The 19807-nt window shown below is 42.3% G+C and overlaps 1 protein-coding gene across 2 annotated transcripts in view; it reads left to right on the top strand.

Moving 5' to 3' along the window:
- Positions 1–401: 401 nt before the first annotated feature.
- CPEB4 (cytoplasmic polyadenylation element binding protein 4) overlaps positions 402–19807 on the top strand; it is a 38377-nt gene continuing 18971 nt past the window's right edge. Inside the window, exons 1-2 of one of the 2 annotated variants that reach the window (XM_010399643.3) lie at positions 402–3160; positions 11874–11955. In XM_010399643.3, coding sequence (XP_010397945.1) covers positions 2039–3160; positions 11874–11955 — 1204 coding nt within the window. In that variant the 5' untranslated portion in view covers positions 402–2038. The remainder of the gene's footprint in view (positions 3161–11873; positions 11956–19807) is intronic. The other variant, XM_010399644.3, reaches the window with a different exon arrangement.

The following is a 19807-nucleotide window of genomic DNA, read 5'->3' on the forward strand; positions in this document are numbered from 1 at the left end:
GGTGTCCCTGCCCATGGCAGGGGTGGGATGAGAAGCTCTTTAATGCCGCTGCCAAGCGCGGCCGCTCTCCGTGACACCGGGCACTGACGGTGACAGGTGCCGCCCTGCCCTGCACAAACATGGCGGGCGCCGCGCTCCTCACTCCAAGATGGCGGCGCCGCCGGCATCCGCCTGACCTCCCGCCCACACCTAAGATGGCGGCGGCGCCGCGGGCGGTGCGCGCCCAGCCCCGGGGTGGCCGCCCCAGCCGGGGAGTCCCTGCCCGCACCAAAGATGGCGGCGCGGCGCCGGGCGGAGCCGAAGCCGGGGCCGGGGGCGGGCCGGGGGCGCGGCCGCCACCGCCCCGGAAGCGCCGCGCGGCCCCCGCCAGCTGGTTGTCATTTGGTGCGGCCGCTCGGTCCGGGCGGCACGGGCTGGGCAGCGGCCGCGCGGGGACCAGCGAGGCACCGGCTGCGGCGGCCGCCGGGGGGGTGGGGGGCGGGGAAGGCGGCAGAAAAAACACACGGAAAAAGACGCGAAACAAGGCGGCGGCAGCGAGGGCTGCGCGCCGGGGACACGTCGCCGGCTACCGAAAGCTGTCGATCGCCTCGTCCTTCCAGCTCCCCCGCAGCATCGAGCCCGCGGAGCCCCCCCCCCGGTGCGGCCGGTACATGAGGGGCACGGCCCGGCCGCAGCCCAGCCGAGCCGCCGCAGGGCAGGGAGCGCCCCGAGCCGCCGCCGCCGGACCCCCGAGCGCTGCGCCCCGAGACAGAGCCTGCCCCGACCCCGCCGGGCGACCCGGGAGAGCCGCTTAAACACCTTCCATGGGGGAGAGAGGAGCCCGGCCGGCCGCGCCTTCCCCTCCCTGCCGGAGGCTGCTGCGCTGCTGAGGTAAAACCCCTCCTGCCTTGCCCGGCTCGAGCGAGGGCGGGGGACGCGCGGGGCACCCACAGCCCGGCCCCGCTGGATGCCGAGTGCCTGAGGAGGGAGCGCGTTCGGGGGCTCGCTGGGCTGCGGGAGCCGCGATTCCCGGGGAAGGAGGCGAGCCCCGCACCACAAAACACCCTCCCGGCAGCAGAGAGCGAGAGAAAACCTCCTTCCCCTTCCTCCTGCACAACTCGCTGTCCCCTCCCTTCCCTTTCCCGAACGGTGAACGCTGATTTCTGAGATGAAAACCTTCCTCCTCGGACAGCCAGGACTCATATGAAGGACACGCAAATACTGGATGATAAATAAGAAGCGAGTCTGGCGAGCTCAGAAACCCAGCCCAGAAGGAGCAGCATCAAGAATCCACCCTTCTCCTGCACAACTCACTCCCCACCCAACACACAGAGAATACTGATTTCCTGAGATAAGATCTAACCCCTTTAAACAACCGCACACACACACGGTGTATATTATTGCTAAATATAATAGGTTAAACCCAGCAGCACGGGATAAAGCCTCTTCTGCAACTCACTCCCCCATTTCACCCTTCTGAATGCTGAGGTCCTGAGGTAAATTTTTCCCTTGTCCACAGCAAAGACTCTTTTTGAACAGGACACAAATATATATTAGATTATAGAGATGTATTAAATTATTCCAGATTTAAATCTATTTTTTGCTGCCAAGGGGTTGAGGGACCAGACGTCATTGTATTTTTTTTTTCTTCCCTCTTAACTCATTTATGGGCGAGTCAAGGCTGCTGAGGAGGAAAAAAACAGGATAGTTAGAATCTCTTTATCCTTATTGCCCAGAAGCTTATTCTCTCATTGCTGTGCATTTCCTTTAGAAAAAGGAAACCTCTTATTTTGTGAACCAAAGATTTATTTTTCCCTTCCTCCTGGCCAAAGGAAGGAAACGGACACAAATTGACACATTGAAATAGTTGGAGAGATCTGTCTTTTGCAAACAAAAAGCAAACATCTTTACCCAAATCTGAAATCGATAGCGTGGAGGGAGAAACTGGAATATCTAGCGAAAAACAGGATACTTGCTAATCTTGCCTCACAAGAGGACAAGCTAAACACTAAACATCAACTTGTTCTTACAGGGAGGATTCAAACCCTAAATATAATAAATGGGGGATTACGGGTTTGGAGTGTTAGTGCAAAACAACACTGGAAATAAGTCAGCTTTTCCAGTCAGATTTCATCCACATCTGCAGCCTCCACACCATCATCAAAATGCAACCCCCAGCCCTGCTGCTTTTATAAATAATAACACAGCTGCCAATGGCAGTAGTGCTGGGTCAGCTTGGCTCTTTCCTGCTCCAGCTGCCCATAATATTCAGGATGAGATTCTGGGGTCAGAAAAATCTAAAACTCAGCAACAGGAAAAGCAAGAGTCCCTAGAAAAACAGCAGCTTTCCCCTGGTCAAAGTCAGGAAGCAGGCATGCTCTCTGAACCTGAGAAAGCTAAAACTGAAGAAAACCAGGGCGATAATTCTTCAGAGAATGGCAATGGGAAGGAGAAAATAAGAATAGAATCGCCGGTTTTAACAGGATTTGATTACCAAGAGGCTTCGGGGCTTGGTACTTCGACACAGCCCTTGACATCCACTGCATCTTCTCTGACTGGTTTTAGTAACTGGTCTGCAGCTATTGCTCCTTCTTCTTCTACAATAATCAATGAAGATGCAAGTTTTTTCCACCAGGGAGGGGTCCCTACTGCCTCAGCTAATAATGGTGCTCTGCTGTTTCAGAATTTTCCACATCACGTCAGCCCTGGCTTTGGTGGTAGCTTTTCCCCCCAGATCGGACCCCTCTCTCAGCACCACCCTCATCACCCCCATTTCCAGCATCATCACAATCAGCATCAGCAACAGAGGAGGTCTCCTGCAAGTCCTCACCCACCTCCATTCACACATAGAAATGCTGCTTTTAATCAGTTGCCTCATTTGGCCAATAATCTTAACAAGCCACCTTCTCCGTGGAGCAGCTACCAAAGCCCATCGCCCACCCCGTCCTCCTGGAGCCCCGGCGGCGGCGGATACGGCGGGTGGGGAGGGTCCCAGGGCCGAGACCACCGCCGGGGACTGAACGGAGGGATAACCCCCTTGAACTCCATCTCGCCCTTAAAGAAGAATTTTGCAAGTAATCATATCCAGCTGCAGAAGTATGCACGACCCAGCTCAGCCTTCGCTCCCAAATCCTGGATGGACGACAGCTTGAACAGAGCTGACAACATTTTTCCTTTTCAGGTGAGCACACACTGTTGTATCCATAAGAAAAAAAAAAAACCCTCTCCCCAAAGAGCATTAAAATGCCCTGGTTGTGGGATTTCTGTGCTTGCTACTGGAAAAAAAACATATGGCTGACTTGAAATGTCATAGTAGGAATGATCCTCCAAGCTGTGATTCATGGTTTTTTTTAACAGTGATGGTCTTAAATATCTATTGCCCACCAGCCATCTGTATTGGCCACTTTGCTTCAGCTTAATACTTACACACAGACAGAAATAGCCTATGAAGAAATGCACTTACAAGTATTTCTACAAAGAGGAAAAAGGAGAAAAAAGTGCCTGGTGGAGTATGAAAAATTTGAGGCCTTTTAAAATATTCAGCATTGTACCACATCTGAGAAAAAGTATGGAGTGATTGTATTTGGTTTTACAGTATCACATGGGCTTGCAGTGCAACATAATTTTTGTAGCATTTTGGGGGGAACTTTGCTCTTTACAAATAACGGTAATCAGTGCAGTTTGCTCTCCTCAGGAATGGCAGCAAATTTTGGTTACAGGCCATTAAATCAGCACTAAAAATAGATGTGGATGAGATCAGTTGGTGGTCTCCTATATTTTCCTGTGGCCTTCTCTTGGCAGGAGGCAGGTTGTCTGGCAGCTCAGCCTCTCCTTCTGGGCTGACTTGTTATGAATTTGAAAAGAACTGTATAATGTTGACCCTAATTTACAGCAGAAATTAAACCAGAGGTCCCCTTCTTTTCATCTGACCACCAGTTAAACCCAGCTTTTATGTGTGTGTGCGCCTTTTGTAAACTCCTTTAGGGTGAATTGAAAGACCCAAGAGTTCTTTTACATTTCCAGGGTTGTTTTTCAAGCCCTTCAAATGAGGGCAAAAGTAAAATTCTCAACGTGATTGCAGTGTTTCTTGCCACACTGCAAGAACTGGGGTGACCTACTTTAATACAATTTCCAGGATACAAACTGTGCAATGTGTCTCATGATGTAAAGAAACAAATACATTTAACAGTGACTTCGTGGATTTGTGCATAGTTGGGTTCTTTGCAAACTGCAGGTTTTTGGTGGTGTGCAGGGCCTGCTGACAGCACAGCAGCTGCTGGCAATAACTTTCCTTTAGAGCCCTTTTTTTTCTGCTGCAGTGCTACTGACTGGTTCACTATCAGGTAGAGCCCTTCTAAATTTAGAATGCAGAGTAATAATTGATTTTAATGTCAGGATTTGTAATGAATATAATGAAGCTGTGTCCAGCATACCCAATTTATCCAGTGAAACCATTAGAAAAAGGGACCCAGCTGGAGCTGGTCTTTTTTCAGCCTCACTGCAGCGAGCTTTGGCTCACGGTTTGATTCACTCTGTACCCTGACACGTAGCTGATGTTGAGAGTGACAGAATGAGATCAAGTGTGTCCTTGCTGCTGTGTGTAAGCCCCAAATATATACACAGGCATAGCAATGCACTTGGATTGGCATCAAGGAAATTTCAGGAAACTGGCAAAGTCAACCTTGACTTCTGGATGGTGTTCCAGACACAGAATAGCAGACACACGTAGTTTGATCATAGTAAAGAAATCATTTTGGTGTGGCATGTTGATGTCTGTTTACATAAACACTCTGATGAAGCTGTACATGTCAAGACCAAGTCTGACACTCCTTCATGCCAAGAGAAGGAAAGTGTGAAGTGCTTTCCAGTGTGTTACTATCACTTCTGTGAGGAAAAGGGCAGGGCAGCAGGACAGGACTTCAGCACTGCAGCCCTAGAAAGATGCTGATTAATTTTGAAGCCATCTTGGACAACTGCTTATTACAACTTTTTTTCTTTTGTGTAAAGTCTTTAGCTGCTTTGGTCACTCTAGCCGAGTGTTGAAAGCACAGTGAATTTTTGCATCACTGAAAACAAATGATATAAAATTTGACCTTTGATGTCTTTTTTTCTTCTTCTTGGCTATCATGGTTCTATGCCTGACTCAAAGCAGAATTTTGCTTATTACATATTTGTGTTCATGCATCTCTCTCTCTTTCTCTTTCTCTCTCTCTCTCTCTCTCTGCCCCCAAAGTATCCTTGCTGATGCAATCATGTACTGGACAAGGCTATTTTGTTACTGGAATCTTCTTAGATTCCTGTTTAGGAAATAATTGAAAGCTGTCTTCGCTGCAGCAACATAATGGAGTAATTTGATACAACAATCCCTTTCATTTAATATTTATGTTTTGCTGCTTAAATCATTAACAAGTGGTGCTGCAATCTAGTGAAAATGAGTTTCTTTAGAAGGCAAAATGTAAACCAGCAGTTGCAAATATTTGGGGATTACTTTCTTTTTTTTCTTTTTCTCAAAGGTTGTCTCTATTCCAGAGCTTGGTGACACACAGGGTTCTGTCTGTGTTTGGATGGAAATCTTAGGATAACCAGGAGTAAGAGCTCTTTTCCTCTTTGGAGAGGATGGCGTTGCATAATTTCCCTATAAGCCACTGCTGTGAACTCCTGCTCCCTTCAAACATCCCTGCCCATGGGATGAAATGGGTGTTCTCAATGGTGCAGATGAAAGGAAAATACTGTGGTGATCAGTTTGATAACCTTGCAATTTGATGATGCCTTGCCTTGGCACTGAGAGCTGCATGCAAACCCTGTGCTCTCTGCTCTAAGTGTTTTCCATTTGGAATCCTGTCTCCTACAATTCCCAAACGAGAATGTCTGTAGGAACCTCTTGCAGGGATGGAACTGGCAGCAAGGTCGGAGAAGACTTAACCAGATCTGTTAATGAAATTAAGTTTTGATGTTGTGCTTTAGCCACTGGGCAGGCTCCCCCCTTCAAAGATCTTTTGAAAAGAGAAAAGCCATTGTTCTTTGTGTGTTCGTTTGAAAAGGAAATGGTCTCCAAATGAAAAAATGGTTCCTGAATTAAAATGAAAAAGCAAAAAACGGAGTCTTTTGGCTCTCACAGCCTTCCCTGAAAATTAATATATGAAAATGCTTTGACTGTGGCACCTTACCAAGTTAGTGATTTTTAAGAGTAATTCCTTGTACTTCTCTCCCAGCCGCACTGACAAACTCAGTGCTCAGTAACTGCGTTTCACGGCAGTGCTGCCTTCAAGATTGTTTTGGCTTTTCTTTGGCTGTGTACTTGCACTTCCTCATGAGTGGAACATCCTGCCTGTTATGCAATGCATAAATCTTGCTTTGATAGGCATTTCCAGCTTTCCAGATCTCATCTTCAGTGCATGACGATGTTTTTTAAATGGCTCTCTGAAGGCAGAAGCAAGTGAAGCAATAGTGCTCAGCTTTCTGTAAAAATGCTTAAAAAGAATTTGTGTTTCTTCCCGGAATCAGGCTCGAAAATAACTGCCCATTTCAAAGAATTTTGTACATGAGAGCAGTTCATTGTATCCACTTGTTCAAAATATTTTTTCCTTTCTTCCCCAGTGGCTGGTTTCCAGGTATATAACCCCTTCCAAATCCAGCCAGGGCCTGTGCCAGGGAGACTTGCTCTTCCCCCGGGCAGATATGGAATGTTTGAGAAAACACATTCATGATTACAAAACGTGTTTGAATTCCGAGCTCTACGTCAGCATTTGTTTGCCCATAGAAATGGCCTGATTTAATAAGTGCATTAAACAAATTCACAGGGAACTGGAATTAAAAAAATAGTCTCTTGGATGCATTTGCCAAACTTTCCTCTTGAAGGGATCTTGCAAATCAATTTCTTTACCATGCCTCTTAGTTTTAATGTTTGGGTTTGAGGAACCTTTTCATAACTCACAATGGCTGGCTGCATAAAAAGAGGTTATTTGTTTTGCAGAATTTAATTTTTATTCTAGCAACAGCAATTATTCCCAGAAATGTCAAGGTATCGTCTGAAAACAGAACAAATACTTGAAGTTGGGTTTTGAAACCTGTTTCCCCATTTTTCTGTAACTCCATCAGCTGTGTAGTAATTAGTGTTTTGTGTGCTGTTCCCCACAGCTGCTGATCTGTGGGATTAGCAGCACTCTAATGTGGTATGACATGCACAAGTTAAGTGCTGTGGAAGTTAACACTGTTCTTGTTTTATAAACTTACTACTGACGTTAATACTTGGGCTTTGGCCCTCCCGTGTGTTTTTGACCTCGGGGTTTCTGTTTAAAGAGAGCTTTTGTTAGAAGCTATTTGAATTATGTTTGTCTTTTTCCTAAGATTAAAAGGAGTACTCTTATTAAGCATTTTGCTTTGAAAGTTGCATACTTAGAAGCCCAGCAAACAGTGAGAGCACAAGGTATTGTGGAAAATAATTTCTGGAAGATACATGATAAACTTAATATGCAGCTAAAATAGAATCACATGTGTTATAAACATTTCCAGTAAAGGTTTGTCATTTCTAACACTTAAAAAGTTCAAGTTGGACTAAACTTTGTGTTTTGTGCCACTTCACTTTTCCAGCTCTTTCTTATTGTTCCCTGGTGAAGCTATAAAAGATGATCCAGGCAGAATACAGCAACATCCTTTCAGGAAAAACCTGTTTATTCAAAGCCTTTAATTCACTGGATACTGGACTGGGAGCTGGAATACTGCACTTGCAGGGTGCTGGGAAGGAGGAGAAGCTTACCCAGAAGCATAATCCAGTCCAAATTTGTGTTGCAATTAAAAGAGAAATGTGGAACTTGTATTTAGGATGATAAATATGGTGATATTGCCTCTCCTGTGCCTGAGACACGTGACTTTGGAATTGTGGGAATTGGGAACAAGGTTTCAGAAAGTTTCAGGCTTGTCATGCTATAATTAAGGTACAAATGTAGCTGTGAGGTTTTTGATTTGCACAATTACTCTGGTTTGACAAAGATTTAAATGGATAAAACAAGCCCCACTTTTACAACTACACCTAATCCATAAGTGCTGATCAATAAATTGGTTAATGCAGTGGCATCTTTTGCATTATTACTGATGGCTTGGACTTCAGATCAAGCTTATTTTAAGAGATTAGGCCCAGTCTTAGTTACCAGCAAGTGTTCATCCCTTGATTTTTTTTGTATAATTTGGGATTTAACACTGGAAGGCCCATCCTGGGAAGTGTTCTCACGTTCTGGCCTCTAAATTATTCATTTCATGGTAATGCTGTGGGTGCAGATCAAATATCATGAACTTTCCCTTTAATAGTTAAATGCACATTTTTCTGATGTGCAAGAACATTAAGGTATGGGATTTTTAAATTCAAAGTATGATCTTCCTGTGCAGGAAAAATTGATGGGGAATTTCTTTTGCGTGGGAGGATGACCCAGTGTATATCATACGTGTTATGCACCAAGTGACTTTCTCTTTGGGATGAAATGTCTTTGGACTTTGAAAAATAAAGTTGGAATAGGGGTTAGAATTTAATTTTTCTGTAGGCAGAGATGGCCAGTGCAGAGTCCCGAAGTGGTTTGTTGGATATTGTAGGACATTTACAGACTCAATAATTCATTCTTCACCAGATCTGCAGGCTGTCACCTCTTGTACACTGTGCAAACAGCACTGCTTATTCCAAATTATGTTTAATTAATGTCTTTTGAAATGTTTTTTTGGCTGAAACTTTAAACATAGTCATGTGTTAAGACTGCAGGTTGATTTCTTTCTTTTTGGTTGTTTTGTGGCTTTTGTTTGTTTAATTTGGTTTGTATTTTGTTTGTTTGGGTTTTCTTTTTAAATTTTTTTATTGTGGCCTTGTGTTTACCTGATATCTTTCTGCTTCAGTTCTGTTTCCCAAGGATAAAAGTGTGTAGCCTTTGATAAAGCAACATTTTAGATGCACTAAACAAACTTGTGTAAAGCCAAGTTCTTTTGGAACCCAGGTAAATAATATCAGGCTGTGGTTGCCACATTTTGTTACTGAATTGTACATACTCTGCTTTAGTCCAGGGTAGTCATTACCCCAATGTATTTTCTTTATAAATAAATAAGTGTACAGTAGCAATCCAGCTCCAAAGCACTGCAACTTTGAGAATTGATTCATTAAAACCATCACCATGTTGTTATTCTCTCTACATGAAGTCTTGAAGAAAACATCATTTTTTCCTAAGTTCAGTGTGGTTTATGTGCTTTATAATTCATGAGTAACATGTATATGAGAAAAGTTCGCATTTAGTTACCAGTTCATGATCAATATCTTTATTATTAGAGCTATTTTTGACTTTATAGAATGAAATGCAGAGTTATGCATTTCTTCAGGGATTTGGCCACTCCCGCTAACCTTCACCAGCCTTTATTTCTTCTTTTGTATATAATAAATGGATATATTTCAGATGTGTTTCTGCTAAAATGTCTTGGAAGTTAAGACTGATGAAATCTGAGCTACTGTTTTCAAGGCAGTTTCACTATAAAAAGGACTTTAATTTGTCTAAAAATTCTCAAAACTACCAGTGGTGACTTTCTCCAGTAGTGTGCAACCTTTCAGTGTCAGGGCAAATCAACTAAACAAATGGATTTTTTTTTTTTTTTTTTTTTAATAATAAGCATTGTGCAAACCTCTGACCCAGCTGTGCGTGGCATTTTGGCTGGCCTTTATTTAGGACTGACATCTTTTCATTGGATAGATGTACACAGGCTTCCTGACATACCAAGTTTTAGCCATTCCTCCTATTTCTGGGATTGCTGATAGGTGCAGGTGGGAATATAACCAGTTAATCTTTTGTACAAGTGTGCAGGGTCGTGTTTTAAAGTGTTTGCAGTGTGATTCACCCTAAAAAAGGGACAGCTTGTGGTTCTCTTGAAAAAGAAAATAAATTCCTCAGCACCAACAGCTTCCATTGGAGGACATGCTTCCCTGAGAGCCAACCAGTTCAATTCTATTTTTTCCCTTCAAATGTTTAAATTCTCTCAATATTAAAAAGTTAGCATTGCAGCAAGCCCTTTGTTACTACAGGTCAAGCCAACATGGCACAGATATTTTAGAGAGAAGAGGCTTCCTTCAGGCTCAGGTGCTCAGCACAATAAACTGGGAATTACCTGACCCGGGTCACTTCCTTGGTGTCTCTCAGACAACTGAAATGTGAAGTGCCACAACTCCACCAAGATTTAGAATTACTGAGGATCTGCACTTCATGAAATTAGAGTTTTGTAGCTGTTCATGGGGTGGGCTTGAGGTTAACACAGGAATTCAGGAAGGAGAAGCTGCTGAGGGACATCAGGTTTTCAGAAAATGCTCCCAGCTGTGTTTTAGGCTATTTTTGTCATTTTGGGAGGACTGCTGGAAATACAGAGATTGCCTTTTAATATCCATTCCTGAGTTACTCAACTGTTGGATCCTAATGGATCCAAAACCTGAGGGCTTGTACTCACTCCTGCTAAGGGACTTTAGTGTAACTAGAGTTTGAAATAGGCAAGAGCTAGCAATGCATAAACCAAACCAATAAATTAATTCTGCTAGGAAAAGCAGAAAACTGTAGGAAATACGTGAGAGAAAAGCACATTTAGAATTTTAGAATTTAAATGCTCCTGATAGTTTCTCTAAGGTGCCTCAATTATCTTGTAATAGAAATGACCACGGAAATAAATCCTGTGGGAACACAGGGCAGTGCTGTGCTTTTTGTAGCAAATTTGATATTTGCTAGACTTAATAAAGGAGCTGGTTCCAAACTCTGGCCTTTCTAATGCTATTTGAGACACAGCACATCCGGGTTGGAATACGTGGCCTGTTCTGTCTCAGTAATAAACTGTTCTGAAGAGAGGAGAAATACCAGGAAATTTGATTGAAAAATGGTATTTTTTAGTGATCAGAATGTAATTTACAACTTGGAAATGCATCAGGAGCTTGTGAGTTCCTGCTCTTGGAATAGTCTGAGGTATTCAAAGTCGAGAACGAGGGATCAGTGAAATCAAGAACGGCCCTTGCAACATGAAATTGCTGCTGCTTCAGCACTGAAATAAAGTACTTTATAACTCACCACTGCCTTTAAAAATATTCCAAGCTGGATCTGTGTGCTTTGGAGAAATTTCAGCTTCACAGCCAGTGTTAGGGACAAAAAACATACTCAATGCTGGAATAACAAGAGTCCTGGAGAAGGAGTTGAGAGCAAAAATGTCCTGAATTGCTCACGTTTCTCTTTCTTGTTTGAACAGAGAGTTCCCAATGCTTGGGTTCAATTCAGAGGGGATTCCTTAGAGCAGGAATGAAATAAAATCTTTAGAGCCAATGTTAGAGAGCTTCTTGGACAGAAAAAAATTAAAATCAGGGTGGATTAATGTAATTGTATAAAATTCTTTCCAAGTCCAAATGTATAAATACACAGAAAGCATGGATATGTGAATAGTATTGGGAATTAGAGTGATTTTTGCCTCCCTTTGGGACCTTTTATGACCTTTTATGATACTGTAAAGATTTCAGAGATTACAAGAAATTTCAGTAATTCTGAATTTTCCAATTAAAATAGAGAAGTGCCAGGATATTTGATGTTGTCTTTTGCTTCTATAACATCAGATTTGTATGATGTGGGATTTATTTGGTTGAGAAAGTCTGACCTGTGCATGTGTTAAATGATGGCTTTGGTTAATAGGAAGGAGAAATATTTGGTGTTAGACTTCATTGGTTATGATAAGATTATTATAGATCAGGTTAATATTTAAGAATATTATAAATTTTAATATTCCTTTATCAGACTCCCTATGGTATATGGTTTTTGCTTAATTCTGCTGTGGTTATGTAGAAGAAAAGTGTAGTTTTTGTGTTTCAGGTGCTCTTGTTTAACACTGGCTCTGTTTGTGTTTGCTTGCAGGATCGCACGAGGACTTTTGACATGCACTCACTGGAGAACTCCCTAATTGACATAATGAGGGCTGAAAATGATTCACTGAAAGGTAAATTTAGACAGAGACTGTTTCCTGCAGTAAATAACTGGGGAGAGTGGCTTACTTAGAGTAAGAGACTTCAGTTTTGGTTAGGAAAAGCGAATTGACCTTGTGCACCTGATGCCTTTTTTCAGCTGCCCGAATGAAGCTGTTACAACACAGGAGCACTTGAGGGTGTCTGTCCTTGTCCAGAGCAATGCAGAACACAACCACAGGCTGACCTGTTGTGTTGTTTGCCAGGGGTTTTGATCAACTTCAGGAATCTTGTGCAGCTCAGCAAGAATTAACTTTTTGCTTAATAGGGTTTTCTTGATGAAGTCATAGCTTCTTCTGTCTTGGGAAGGAATAAGGTTTATCCATGTCCTTTTGAGAAAAACACAGAGTTTTTCATCTTTTTTTACCTTTTTGGAACAATTAGGAAAGGAAAAGAGAGGTTGAAGTGACTTGCATTTGGGATTTATCTCTTTTTTTTTCTTTTGTTTTTTTGCCAAAGGTGATCTTGCTTTGGAAATATCTCCGCTTACAAAGTATTCAAAGTATTGTCTGCACATAAAAAATGAATAGAAACTGCTTATGGTCTACAAGTCAGAGCTGTAGTTTCATGTCCTGTAGGATGAGTAATCCATTTCAGTTCAGTGGTTACTTGTATGAGTGCAGTAGTCAAATTCTCACACACACTTCTTATCTAACCACCCACTTTTGTTACCAGTCATGAGACCACTAAAAAAAAAACAAACCTGCTCTTGTGGTTTCTGCAAGTAAATTCCTTTTGATATCAAGGCTTGTGGTGGTAATGAAATCTGACTTGTTTTAATAGTGATTCTTGCTCAGAAGACCAACCTTTGATAAACTGGCAAGAACTTGTGTTTGTTGCCTTCTCTGTGGTCTGGAAATGCAGCTTGAGTTTCCCATCCCCAGTGCTGTGCAGAAATTCAGTGTGGTGAGAAACACCATGAAATACTTCCCTATTGAAATGACAGGGAGAGCCTGATGTGGATAAAAGTGATGCCAAATGAATTAAAACCCCAAAATACCTTCCCTCCTTATGCACTGGGGAGCAGGCTTTTATTATTTCATTTGGTTTATGTTCTGTGTGGCAACATCCTATGCCCCCAGCATTGTATACAGAACCAAGAATGAGGTGCCTTTCCTTGACTGAGCACCTGGGATTTGCCCCAAAACTTTCTATCCAACCTTCAGGCAGTCCCAAACCAGGTTACAGCTCTGAAATCTGGCCCAAGGTGACATGGCCATAGAACAAATAAAATCTCCCTTTAAATCTGAATTTAACAAAGTCTGCTTCATATGTATTTATGGTCAGCTACTAAGCAAGGGTACTTCTGAAAGTGGCTTCATGTTTAGTTTAAATGCTTTGAAAAGGCTCTTTGCAGTTGAACTATTTCTTTTTGAGTGCTTAGCATGTTTTAAGAGTGATGGAATAAGCATGTCAGCAAAGAATACAAAGTTCTGACACGCATTAATTCCTGCTTTAGCCTGGGTGTTAATCCCCTCTGCAGAGTCATCTGTGGCTTCTCAAAAGTTCTGTGTGCCTTGTCTCACACTGATTGAAGCACAGGGATATCAGTGAGGTCCTGTCTGGGAATTATTGCTTAGATTCCTTGTGAATTATTCTGTTTCACAGTTGACAGTTACATAACTGTAGAGAAAAAAGCCTCAAAGCCGAGATGAGACACTTAAGTGACTCTACGTGAAATACTTTGTTGTGAAGCCTCATTTTTCAAGGATCTCCTCATCAAGAACATGAACTTTGCTTACAGTGAAGTGTGCAGTGCCTGAATTTGGCTGTGCTGCTCTGGCACAGCACTCAGTGACCAAGTTCCTGTCGTGTATTTAAGGAATGGATCTTTATTCAACCCAGCATCCGCTGTGCCGTGGTAACGCTGCAGAGATCATCCCTGAGTAGGGTGGGGTCTGGAAGGAGAGGAAATACCTTTAGTTAAACCAAGTGATACAGCTGGAAAAAAACTGTAAACTGCTGGGACAAAACATTCCACATCAGGTCTGGAGTGGGGCTCGTGATCACGAGCCCTTTGTGTTTATTTTCCGTCTGCTGTATCATTATGTCTTAACACAGATCCTGTCTCATGTTTTCTCTTTTCTTGCCCCATCTTTATTTAAACCTCAGATATAGAAATTTTTAAATAGGACAAATTATGGCTGTCAGCTCAAATCTTGTTTGCTGTTTCAAACACCTGCATTTAAATCAGCAGATCCATAAGAAGTTTTTCAGTTTGCATTTTAAATGGGTTAATCAGTGCATGCAGTGCTTTGAACTAAAGTTGGATACTCTCAGAAAGGAAAAGCTTCTGGGTTTGAGACTTTAAAAATAGCCTGGGCAAGACAGTAATAAAACATACTGTGGAGAGCAAGCTCAGAATGGCATGGAAATAATTCAGATGATCTAATAGGTCTCACTGCTATCTTGCGAGAGGTTTAATCCTGCCTCAGCATGAGTTTAGTGTGTAACACTAACAGCACCCCCTTCATATTGTCATGGACTGCCAGAGAAAGAGGTACTATGTAAAATACCCCTTCAAAGCAACTTAGAGTATGGGCATGATAATAGACATCAGTCACAGTTTGGAACCTGCTGTCTCTGGGAAATCATTTCCATCTTCAAATGATATGCTCAGAGCAGCAGGCTGGGAATTCTCTGATAAAATCATGAGTAGGAATTCTTCCAAATGTAACAAAATCCATTCACAGTGTGTTCTTCATGTCTGAGGTGATTAAGCTGTGCTAGGCTTGGATCTGTTTAGGTCAGTAATAATTACATTCTTAGGTTGTGTTGCTATATGAAATAAATAATATTTTCTGCATGAGGTTAAAAGGTGAATCTTACAGTGATTCAGTACACTCAGTATTACCTTTTAATGCTTTGAGGGGGCATTTTACCATTTTCTCCCCTTCTTTTAAGGTATATTTTTATCCCTGCTCAAATCCTCTTCCTTTGCTGAGCAGCTGCCATTTCAATATGTTATTTTTATCCAGCCCAGTGAGTGTGCTGCGTGCTGCACAGCCAATGTCAGCCTGCAGAAGCCTTTCCCTGGAGACTTAATTGCATCTTCTTTACAATGTACTTGGCCTCCCTGAGCTGAGCCTGGGATCCAGAGCCTGATTTTTGAATCTGGGTCTTCCAGATGGCAATTTGAGCATTACTGTAATAGTAGTAGATTGACTAAATATTTCCTTGTTAAGTGACACTGAAATGTCTTTAAATGCTTTATGACTGGTTTGCTACTGAAATATCCAATATTTCAGTTGAGAAGATCAGGTTATTGCCTGGAAATGATGCAAGGTGGGATGGATGAAAGCAGCAGGCCAGGACATCTGCTTCCAGCACTGCCAAGCACTCCCGTAAAATCTGGGTGTGAACAGCTCAGTGTCTGCAGGAATCCTGTGACTGTGACATAGTCTGAAAAACAAAACTTCTGAAAAAAAATGAAGGGTTTAGAAGTAGAGTAAGGTCAGACACTGAGAGGGTTGAACAGCAACCGTAAATTTTAGTTTTGAAAAGCCAGAATGCTGAGAAGTTGCACCATTCAGATTTCTCCAAGCAAACAGAGAGACTGAGCTGTATTTTAAAGCAATCACCAATCCCTTAATATTCACCTCAAAAACCATGGCAGAATTGAAGAAAATATCCTTATAAAATGTTCTTTGATGAAAGGGATCCAAATAGTTTTGAGAGCTTTTTTTGAATATTGGATAAGAATCTGAACTGGTTGTTTCTTCTCGAGCCGTATGGATTATGCAGCATGTTCTTATTAATGAAGTAGAATGGGACATTTGGGTTTCTGTGTGATCCCGAAAATTAATGAGAATCTGCTGAGAATCAGTCCCAATTCCCTTTAGGGAGGTTTAGGGTCCTTTTTATATGCACAGGACAAAATCTGACCTACTTTAAAATGTAAAGTAATAGGTTCTGAGGTTTTTCACAGCTGCTGTGGTGGTTGTACCTCAGACTTCTGGAGTGATCTCCTTGGCCAGAACCTAAGGGTTGCTCATTTGCAAGTTTTTAATGTATCCAGCTTCAAATGAAATGAACAACCCCTTCCTTTCAGGCTGCAGACAGTTCAGGTTTGCTTTCATTTTCTTTGGAAACTGTTGATGACTTACCGTGTGAATGTTTCATCCTCAGGATCTTCCTGAATTTTGCCTCCTGTGCCAGGAAAGGCTAATGGGATTTGCAGGCTTGAGTGTATATTAATTAAGAGGAAAACCAATTCTTTTACTATGTCACAATGTTGCAGAACTGGGTCTAATAGCACCAAACTACAGCCCATGCTGAGGGAGCTGGGATGGGGGAAATTCTGTGGGAATTTTATTTGAAATCAGCAGTTCCCATGCCTGTTGCAATCCACTGTTTTCAGGTGGGTTGAAGCAGGAGTAATTTTACTATTCTATATTCTAAAATATTAACAAGTAAATTGTTCAAATTTCAAGCAAATTTCTTTCCAATTCTGGCTAATATTCAAAAGTTTGGGGCAATACTCCATATTTTAATTTTTCAATTGAAGTGTTTGATGAATTATCCCTGCTTTTCCAAGATTTGGGATTCATCACAGCTGTTGTTTAGAAACAGCCAACAATCCTGTAAGAGAATGAAATCACCTGGGCAACAGGAAGGGGCTAAAATCTTCTGTTAATAAACACTAAAATCAGATTCACAGATCGGATTCTAATCTGCCATAGAAGTAATGGATACAAACCATAAATAATGTATGATTTTACACTCATTAGCTGTTACCTCATAAACTTCCAGCCATTTAAATGGACATTTGGGTTTGTGGCTTCAACGAAATTGTTTGGAAGAGATGCTGGATTTGGTGAGGATTAGAAAGGCTAAACTGGATTGGGAAGAAAAAAATCCTGTCTGAACCTTGCAAAAAAAAAAAAAAAGGAAAAAAGGGGAATTCCCTTAGGTAGTACACAGGGAAGAATGATCTCTGATGAGGAAGGACTCCAGGAGCTGAGCTTGGTCAGTCTGAAGAAGGGAAGACCGAGAGGGGATCCCATCAATCCATATAAATATCTCCAAGCAGTGTCAGAGGATGGGGCCAGACAAGAACTACTGAGCAGTTTAAACTTTCTGATAATACCTGTCTATTATAGAAATGCTGGTCTTGATAATGAACATATCAAATAATAATCAAATAACTCTGGTTTTACTTCACCCCTGCAGGGTTTTGAGGTGGGGAAACTTTGATTTATGCTCTGTCCAAAACGGAGCCATTTAGCACTGAACCAGAGGGTATTGATGTAACCACCCTTTGAGACCAGGAAATTCCTTCCCCTGCCACCTCAGAGCAGTACAAAAATCCCAGGGTTTTCTGATCTTAATCCAATTTGGGAATCAGTGTCAGGGTTCCTGTGAAATTCACTGGAGTAGACCTGGTTTTTTGTCCCGTCATTTCTCCCAGGCCCCTTGCCATGCTGTCCCATCTCCAGAGCCCGCGTGGAAAATTAAATGCCTCTCATACTTCTCAGACAAGATATTTCCTAGGAATGTATGTGCTGTAAATGATGTGGCAGTTAGAGCTCTTTAAAGCACAGCAAAACATGGAAGCACTGCTGAATATTTGCATGTCTAACTCGGTGATTTGATCTTCAGAAGTGGTACAGCCAACAAAATCGTTCTGAATGCCGTGACAGCAGCCTTGCTAATCTGATTAAAACCTTTCTAAGGTTTTCTTGCTTTCTTTTTTATATTTGTGGCTTTGTGAAATTAATTCCATCCCTTTTTTTTTTTAGAAGTGTGTTTAATCTTCTGCTTTGTTTAATATCACTGTCCACCAAGTGGGGTTTGGTTTGGTTTGGTTTGTTGTTTTTTTTTTCTTTTCTGAATTCTTGCTTTGATAATCTCTGACCATTCTGGATCATCTTCAAAGCAGCCTTTAATTTGGAGCTGTATTTCATGAGTGGTGTCTGTTCCTTGTTTTAGAAGACACTGAACTCTCCTGCTTCCCTTCCCAAACTGCTCAAAGTACCTGTCTTTTTGCTTTTTGCTCACTTTGTTCACTTTTTGCCTTGATGTTGAATCGTTTGAGTCTTTTGTTAGCCACATTTTCATGATCTCTGTCGTTGTGTTTGTGAGCCTTGAAATGGCATGAAAGAAGCAGAAAGAAAAGCCTGAAGTGCTTTTCTTAAGACTGGAGTTAAAGAAGAAATGGGTGCAATGAGAAAGGGGATGAGTTTTGAGAAAAAATAAGGAAGTGAATGCTGAGGTGTGAGTGTAAAAGGGAAAAATTTGGTCCTAAGAAAATCATAACTTCTTTAGTTGTGGGCAGTCATTGCCTATACCCAAGAGTGACTAAAATCTGAATTTTTCATCAATTATTTAAGCTATTTCAAGAAAGAATCACGATGCACATAGAATTTGTGTATTGAGTATCCACTTACTTTAATCCAGCATTAGCTGGAATGGTAACAACTATTGCTGAGGCGAGTTTGAAAATACATTTTAGAGTAGATTTATCCATCCTTGGCTTAATGCTTTGTTGGTTGGAATGCAGATTGGTCAGCTGTAAGGGCAGGTTTTTTCCACTCCAGTGTTGATGCTTGGGCTGTCAGGTGAGTGGAGCAGTGACCTGCTGCCTCCAGAGAGGCACATGTCAAATGAGGTGCAGGTATTTCAGCTTTACTGAGAAATCCCATTAGCAGGAATCCCAGCTCAGCACTCAGATTGGGTATGAGAAAAGGATGAATGTTGTGCATGGAATGTGGGGATACTGATATAAATATGTACTGATATAAATGCTGCTGGTGCCTGGTCCTGTGCAGCACCTTTTGAATCCAGGCAGTGGAAATGGTGATTCTTTTAAAGCAGTGTTTTCATTTTCTCTTCCCATTTGGATTGGGTGTGGGGAAGTGTGTAGTACAGTTTTATCACATTGCTGGGAAATTGAGTGTCCTACCTGTGCCCTTTACTGGAAAAATGAAGAATGGGGAAATGTCCCAGTACAGAGAGGTGAGTGTCCTTCATCGTAGAACCATGGAAGAGTTTGGGTTGGAAGGGACCTTGAAGCTCATCCGGTGCCACCCCCTGCCATGGGCAGGGACACCTTCCACTATCCCAGGCTGCTCCAAGCCCCGTCCAGCCTGGCCTTGGACACTGCCAGGGATCCAGGGGCAGCCCCAGCTGCTCTGGGCACCCTGTGCCAGGGCCTGCCCACCCTCACAGGGAAGGATTTCTTCCCAGTATCCCATCTGGCCCTGCCCTCGGGCAGTGTGAAGCCATTCCCCCTTGTCCTGTCACTCCATCCCTTGTAAATAGCTCCTCTCCATGTTTCTTGTTGGCTCCTTCAGGCACTGGAAGCCACAATTAGGCCACCCCAAATCCTTCTCTTTTCCAGGCTGAACAATCCCACTTTTCTCAACCTTTCCTCATGGGTTGCTGTTGACTTGCTTGTGTTCCTGTTCCCTTCTTGTTTGGGAGTGAATTAAGAGGATGGTTAAAAAAGGAACCAAGGCCTCGTGTTGCATTCCAGGCTGTCTTGTGATCATTCCTTCCACAGACAAAAATAAGTTGCTTTGAACCTATTATTGTACTTAAGGAACTCCAGGTTTAGATCTCACAGTGCAAATCCAGCTCTTGCAAGTCACATGCAGGTGATCCAGGAAAAAGCCTGGACAGAATTCCTGGTGCAGGAATTGGTGATGGGGTGGACAGATAGCAGAGCTCTTGGGGTGAAATGCTGCATATAAAGAGCCCAGGAACACAGTGATACAAACCATGACAGCAAAAAGGAGATTTGGGAAGGTTTTACACCTTTTCATAAGTTGTTCAATAAATTCTATACTGGGTTCAATAAATTATTCTTGTCACTTACAAAATAAA

The sequence above is a fragment of the Corvus cornix genome, chromosome 13 (assembly GCF_000738735.6).
Source record: "Corvus cornix cornix isolate S_Up_H32 chromosome 13, ASM73873v5, whole genome shotgun sequence".
Taxonomy (NCBI): Eukaryota; Metazoa; Chordata; class Aves; order Passeriformes; family Corvidae; genus Corvus; species Corvus cornix.